This window comes from Monoraphidium neglectum (assembly GCF_000611645.1).
Source record: "Monoraphidium neglectum strain SAG 48.87 unplaced genomic scaffold scaffold01367, whole genome shotgun sequence".
Taxonomy (NCBI): domain Eukaryota; kingdom Viridiplantae; phylum Chlorophyta; class Chlorophyceae; order Sphaeropleales; family Selenastraceae; genus Monoraphidium; species Monoraphidium neglectum.
The window spans coordinates 1-6,635 of record NW_014012261.1 but is presented as its reverse complement, the minus strand read 5'-3'; the positions used below and the strand labels follow the sequence as shown (position 1 = coordinate 6,635).

Genomic DNA, 6,635 nt, shown 5'->3' with positions numbered 1-6,635 from the left:
CCCAAAAGCAGGGTCCCTGCAGCACCCGCCCGCGCGCGCCCCGAGCAGATGAGCGTGCCTGGCCGTGCTCGCTGGTGCCGAGCTTCAGGTCGTAGCCGCCCTCAAACGGCGCCCCCTGGACGAGCCCGCTGATGCCCTTTGCCAGCCGCGTGGCGTAGCCCCAATAGAGGCCCGCTTCCTCCCGCGGAGCACTGGGCAGCACGACCTGCACGGGGCCGGGGAGGGAGGGGGGTGGGGGAGCGGCGGCAGCTTGGCGCGCCGGTGCCGTGCTGCAGGGAAGAGCAGATCGAAGGCATCAGTCTCATATCAGAGCCTGTATACATACCAACAAGCTGGAGACTTGTGCACAGAATTTTCAAGTCGGGGCGGCGTCCAGCACACACGCGCAGCACCATGCTGATGAGAGCAACGGCGCAGCACGACACGCCCCCAAGCGCAGCGCGAACCGCCCCCTAACACTTTCTTGTCCCCCTAGCGCTTGCAATGATCGCGCGCGGCGTCGCATCGCCCGCCGCACCTCCCCCAAGAGCATGCTCTCGCCGTAGCTCTCCACGAACTTGACCCGCGCGCTCTCCCCCAGCCGCAGCGTGACGCGCGCGTTGACGGTCAGCAGGCTCCCCTCCACCAGGGCTGTGCGGTCGAGCCCGACGTCCACAAACGACCCGGTGCCCGCCTCCGCCTTCAAGACCACGCCCTGTTGCATCGGATCGGTCAACAGATCTGAAATTGAATGATCTGATCAAGGCCTTGCTCCGGCAGCTTGTTTGATGGAAAAAGCCGGGGCTTGAGGGTGAAACAGGCCAGCGTGCGCACTCACAGTTTGCCTGCACAGATGACATGCACAGGCATGCCTGGTTCTAGGCACTGCGGAGGGCCCGGGTGCGGGGGCGGAAGGCGCTGGAGGAAGCGCGGCGCGCACCTCCCTGAAGGGCTGCCACTCGGTCGCGCGCAGGTGGTGGGGCGCGTCCAGCGGCGGCAGCAGGCCCTGGGCGGGCGGTTCAGCACAGGAGGCGGGGAGTCGCTCCACGCATGCCCGAGAGACCGCAGGCGCGACCAAAAATCGCGTGCGGGCAAGCGGGGCGGCCACGTGGCGCCGCGCGGCCGGTCCCCACATCGCATCGACTCGGCCGCCAGCAGCGGCCTTGAATTGCTGACTCACAAGTCCTTGCTGTCCTCAACACATGATGATTGCTCAATCTCACCGCAAGCCGCAGGTCGGGGTGCATTGGGATGAGGGCTTTCCGCAGGTACTGGGGTGTCTCCAGGTACTGGCACACGCGCGCCAGGAAAGCGGCCCCTGCGATTCGGGCGCAAAGTAGGCGGGCGCCCGTCACCCAGCCGCCGGGCTGCGAACGAGCCCCTGCAGCGCTAACGGGCGCCCGGCCGGCGGCGCGGCCGACGCCCCTGCCCATCGCCTGCGCGGCCAGCTTCCTGCCGCGCCACGCGCCTGCGCGGCCGCATGGACCACGTGCCGGCGCCGCGCATTTTGCATCGCTCACCGGCGCCGACGGTTCCGTCCTTTCGCTGCGGCGTGTCATCCACCACGACCAGCTCGTCCACATTGAATACGGCTGCAGTGCGCGCGACCTGCTCGGGCCCCGGCCATGGGAGCGGGCATGGGTTGCAACGAGGGCGAGCACGGGGTGGCGCAGGGGAGGCCCGGTGCTCGCCAGGCCGCACCTCTGAACGCAGGGGTACAACATGGGGCGCCCAGGATGCCAACAGGGTGTTTTCATTCCTCAACCCAGGTGCCACCCTGTTGGCATCCCCACTTCGGCGCTGCCGCTGCAGCGCCGCTGCGGTGCTCAGCGGAGGGCCCACCTGTCCGGCCACGAAGTTTGCCATTTCAAAGTTCTGGGTGTTGTCGATGATGGACCCCGGCACCGCCATCGTCACCGTGAACCGCCGCCCCGGGCCGCCCTTGGGCCGCCGCTGCTCGTCCTCGTCAGCGCTGGAGGGCGACGCCGGCTGCGGGGCGGCCTTGGCTTCTGCTGCTGGCTGCTGCTGCTGCTGCTTGCTAGATCCGTCGTGCTTCTGCTTTTTTTTGCTGGCTGCGGCGTCGGCGGGCTGCTGCTCAGCTGGTGCCGCTGCGGCTGGCTCCGCCTCCGCAGCAGCCTTGCGTTTCTTCCGCTTGTCGGTTTTAGATCCCATCTTGCCTAGGCCGGCTCGCCTCGCCGCGTGCGCTGGGCGGCGGCCGCAGTTCCTGCTGCAAACAAGCTGCCGCCGTGTCGATGCTGATGCCAACGCTGCTCAGACGGACGCTAGCACGGGCGCGGATGAATGTGCAGATCGGTGATAGTCCTGAGTTCCACAAGCGCTGTGTGACAAGCTGTTTGGCGGTGTCCGGTGCTGCGGCCAGTGCGAAGTGAGTGTACGGTAGAGTGGTCAGGCAAGGAACGGAAAGACCACAGCTATTTCGTGCAAAACAAACAATATATAGTCTATAGGAACAGGCTTGGCTCGCACAACGGCCTTTGATCTCTCGTGCCAGTGATCAGCCATCGCAGCTGTCTTGGCAGCAGGGACGACGGCAAGTATCAAGGCTACTGTCTCCTCTTCAACGGCAGGGAGTGCGGCAAGCTTTGCGGCGGCGCGTGACCTGCGCACCGGGTGCAGCAGCGGGAGAAGGCATCGCCTCATCACGCAGCACGTACCCAAACCCTGCAGTTGGTCCCAGCCTCGGGCCGCGTGTCCGTGCACCCAAAGCAGCAGCAGCAGCGGTGCAATAACTCAGCGGCCAGCGGACTGTATCGTCCCGCCGCGCCGCTGCGCGCTCATCGGGCGCGATGGTTGCCTCGGACGAGCTGCTACCTCAGGCCGTTCTGCGCTCCATAGGCGACAAGCTATATGAAAAGGTGACCAGGCCTACTCATCGCAATTATGATTGACGTGCTGAGGCCGGGCGGGGGCGTCTCACGCTGGTGGCAGTGGGCGAATGGCAGTGGCGTCCCAGAGCAGGCGGGAGCTGCGGGAGCCGCTGCGCGGACTGCGCCTGTCGCAGAAACGCGCCGCACCCATCGGGCTGGGCGTGCACGTGGGTCTTAACCTCAACAATCTGCTTTGCACTGCTGGTTTGGGGATAAGGTCTCACAGGAGCATGAGGCGGAGGCGGTGTGCTGTAGCTCGTGCGAGTGGCCCTTTCATCAGCACACATCCTCACATCGACTCTCTTGGAAGCAATGTTTTGTACGCCCGAGCCGCAGCAGCGGCAAGCTTGACATCCCGCCCCTGCACGCCTTGAACCGGCTGACGTTCGCAGCGCAAGGTGGCCGCTCTGGAAGTCGAGCAGGTGGTCAAGCGTCTGGCAGCTGCTGGGGAGCACCACAGGGTGCGGCTCATCATCGACAAGCTGATAGCAGAGTATGCCTTCAGCCCACAACCAAACCATCGCAAGGTGTGAACGAGTGTAAGTGCATGTGTCCCTTCGTATGTTTCTGTCTTTTATGTGTATGTATATACGTGTGTAAGTGTGCGGTCGAGCGTGCGCCCGCCCAAGCGTGAGCATGTGCCAGCACGCGGGCATGCGTACGCATGCGTTGGTGCGTGCAGCACCTGTCCGCGATCGCTCTGAAGCTGCGGCGCAGCCGCACCGTGCAGCGATGCGGAAGCCGCGCACCCAAGGCTATCACCCTCTCTGCTCACGCCCGATCACCGGCCCGCGGCGCTGTTTTCGTCGCTGACGCCCGCAGGGCGCGCTGCTGTGCCTGGCGGCGGCCACGGTCGGCCTGGGGGAGCCCAGTGAGGGCTACCTCCGCCAGATTGTACCGCCAGTGCTGGCCTCATTCACAGACCAGGACAGCAGGTGCGGGCTTGAGGCGGGCCGCGTTGGACAAACGACGCGCGGGTCGAGGATCCGCAGGGTGCCGAGGAGAGGGAGGGGCGTGGCAAGATGGTGGTGGACTGGCCTTGGTTGGGCGACAGGCAGTGGGCTTGGGTGAGGTCAGTCGGCCCCTGGATGCAAAATCCCCCCGGCGTGCGCTCCTCATCGTAGGCTGGCGCGTGCGTGCGCGTGCGCGCATGTGCACGCACGCGGCAGCACACGCGCCCACGTGCGCGTGCCTGGACTTGCACCCATGCGCGCGCCATGCGCACGCATCTGGACGAGCGCAGGGTGCGGTACTACGCGTGCGAGTCGCTGTACAACATTGCCAAGGTGTCGAGGGAGGGCTTTGTGGTGTTCTTCAGTGAGGCATTTGATGCCATGTTCAGGCTCTGCGCGGATAGGTGCGTGCGTAAGTGGGGGCGGGTGTGTGTGTGGTTGCAGGGGCGCTTGCGGGGGCGTGGCGCGGGCGCGTGCACTTGGTAGCGCGGCGCACGCGCCTGTGGTGCAGGGGCGGGTCGCTCGCTAGGGACTGGGGCGCGCCGCCCGGCCTGCTTTGCTGGGCCCGGATCGACGAGCCTTGGACGCGCCGCCCGGCGTGCGGCCGGCCGCCACGGGAGACGAAGTGCCCGCTCACCTCCCTGACGGAGGCGCTGACCCCTCTGCGGCCCGCCGGCCGCGCACCCGACGCGACCTGTGTTTGCTGCAGCGAGTCCAACGTCCAAAATGCGGTGACGTTCCTCGACAACCTCGTCAAGGTGCGCAGAAAACCTGCCGGTTGCAAAGCCTGCTCGTTACAAAGCCCGCTTGTTTGAAAGCCTGATTGTCTCAAAGCCTGCTTGTCTCAAAGCCTGCGAGTCTCAGAGCCTGCTTGTCTCAGAGCCTGCTTGTCTCAAAGCCTGCTTGTCTCAAAGCCTGCTTGTTTCGTAGCCAGCGCCGCACGCTGTGCTGTCCGCTGCGCCCCCAGCGCCGGCGACGCGGGCGCCTCGGGGCGGAGCCAGCGCCCGCCTCTGGAGAGAGCGCCTCGCATCCGCGAAACTCCCCTTCGTTTTCTGCCCCGCTCTGCGCTCGCGACCATCCCACCGACGGCCCTGCAATTAATTTTGTTTCTTGTGCCTGCAGGACATCGTGACGGCGAGCCCTCAGTTCAGCGTTGACGCGTTCATCCCAAAGCTGAGGGACTACATGCGCGTCACAAACCCCTACAAGTGAGGCGGCCATGCACGCGCCAGCCGCCAAGCAAGCCCCCCCCCCCGGGGCCCCACCCTTTCACCTCCCGCGGGCCTGAGCTCCACCTGTATGTATTCAGCATGGGTCCCACGAAGCGCTCGCCAGCCCTCACCCAGCGGCAATATAAAAATTGGTCGGCTCGGCAGCTGGGGGATATCTTGCATTCCCCAGCACGCGAGCATGCGCACTTGTGCACGAACACTCACACACACATACACACGCACACAAATACAAACGCAAACACACACACACACACACACACACACACACACACGCACACACACACACACACGCACACACACACACACACGCACATGCATTTGCACACACATGCATCCACACACACTCTACGGCTTCCACCCACCCGCGCCACGCACACACTCACAACCCCCCAACCGCCCTCCTCGCAACGCCCCAGGCGCCAGTTTCTCATCAGCTGGGTGGCTGTGCTTGAGAGCGTGCCCGACCTTGACCTGCTGGCCTACCTGCCTGAGCTGCTGGATGGCCTGCTCAACCTGCTGAGCGACCCCAACAGGTGGGGGCTTTTGGGGGGCGTGTGTGTTTTTGTGTGCGAGCATGGATGGGTGCGTGCGCTGTGTGAGACTGTATGTGCATATGTGTGTGTGTTTGGGGCAGTGTACGTGCATGTGTGCGTGTGAGACTTTGTATGTGTTTGTGTGTAGTATGTGTGCGTGTGTGAGAGAGCAAACGAGGGACGTAGCCAGAGAGAGGGAGAGGGGGAGGGAGGGAGGGAGGGAAGGAGAGAGAGAATGTGTGTGTGTGTATGCGTGTGGGAGAGGGTGTGTTGGTGCGTGCGTGCGTGCGTGCGTGCGTGCGTGCGCGTGTGCTAATCTAAACTCTGTTGGTGTCGCAGTCCGTCCTCGCTGGGTGGCATCGAAGTGGAGAAGGCGTGGGGGAGGCCCGCCCACCGCGCAGCCAGCAGCGGGCGCCGTTTCCCTCTGGCCCCTCCCTCTTTGCAAAAGCCCCCTCACCACATGCGTGCGCCCCCTCCCCTCCCCCCTGCGGTGGCCGCCTGCCCGACTTCCAGGGAGATCCGCGTGTCGGCCCAGAAGGTTCTGATGGAGTTTCTGGTGGAGATCCAGGTCTCACGGACTGTGGACTGGGTGGCGCTGTCCGCCATCCTGGTGGACAAGGCCGGCAGCCAGGCGGGTGCTGTTCATGTTTTTGAGGGGGGGAGGGTCGAGAGGCAGGGCGGAGAAGGGCCCGCCCAGCCTTGGGACGAGGTGTTGCGCGGAGGTCGGTGGTCTGGCAGCTATCGGGCGGCGTAGGGGCGGGCCCCCTGGGCGCGCGTGTGGCTTCGGGCTGCTCGGGGCAGCCAGTGGGGCGCCATGGCCTTATGTGCAGCATGCGCCAGACATTACGATGACGTTACAGTGACATCACGCACTCAAAGCAACACACGCACATGCACACGCACGCACACGCACACACACGCACACAGAGCACATGCGCATCACCTCCCGCCCGCCCTAGGGCTCGCCCTCCCCACCCTCGCACCCTCATCCCCACACCGTCCGGCCCCGCGCCCGTCGACCTGGCGCCCCCAGGACAACTTCACGCACCC

General features: G+C 65.2%; 2 protein-coding genes across 2 annotated transcripts in view; one reads left to right on the top strand and one right to left on the bottom strand.

The window, feature by feature from the left end:
• MNEG_7627 (Uncharacterized protein) overlaps nt 1–2,151 on the bottom strand; it is a gene marked incomplete at both ends in the record, with an annotated part of 3,407 nt that extends 1,256 nt beyond the window's left edge. Inside the window, 6 exons of the mRNA XM_014043898.1 lie at nt 26–205; nt 518–694; nt 920–985; nt 1,203–1,297; nt 1,500–1,587; nt 1,822–2,151. Of these exons, the coding sequence (XP_013899352.1) occupies nt 26–205; nt 518–694; nt 920–985; nt 1,203–1,297; nt 1,500–1,587; nt 1,822–2,151 (936 nt within the window). The remainder of the gene's footprint in view (nt 1–25; nt 206–517; nt 695–919; nt 986–1,202; nt 1,298–1,499; nt 1,588–1,821) is intronic.
• Nucleotides 2,152–2,786: 635 nt separating this feature from the next.
• Nucleotides 2,787–6,544, top strand: MNEG_7626 (putative Protein VAC14 like protein; the record flags this gene model as incomplete). The annotated part of the gene is made up of 10 exons (XM_014043897.1): nt 2,787–2,855; nt 3,260–3,328; nt 3,690–3,802; nt 4,111–4,224; nt 4,530–4,578; nt 4,943–5,028; nt 5,469–5,585; nt 5,925–5,960; nt 6,099–6,220; nt 6,513–6,544. 10 exons carry the CDS (start codon nt 2,787–2,789, stop codon nt 6,542–6,544), a joined length of 807 nt encoding a protein of 268 aa, XP_013899351.1.
• Between the last annotated feature and the right edge of the window lie 91 nt (nt 6,545–6,635).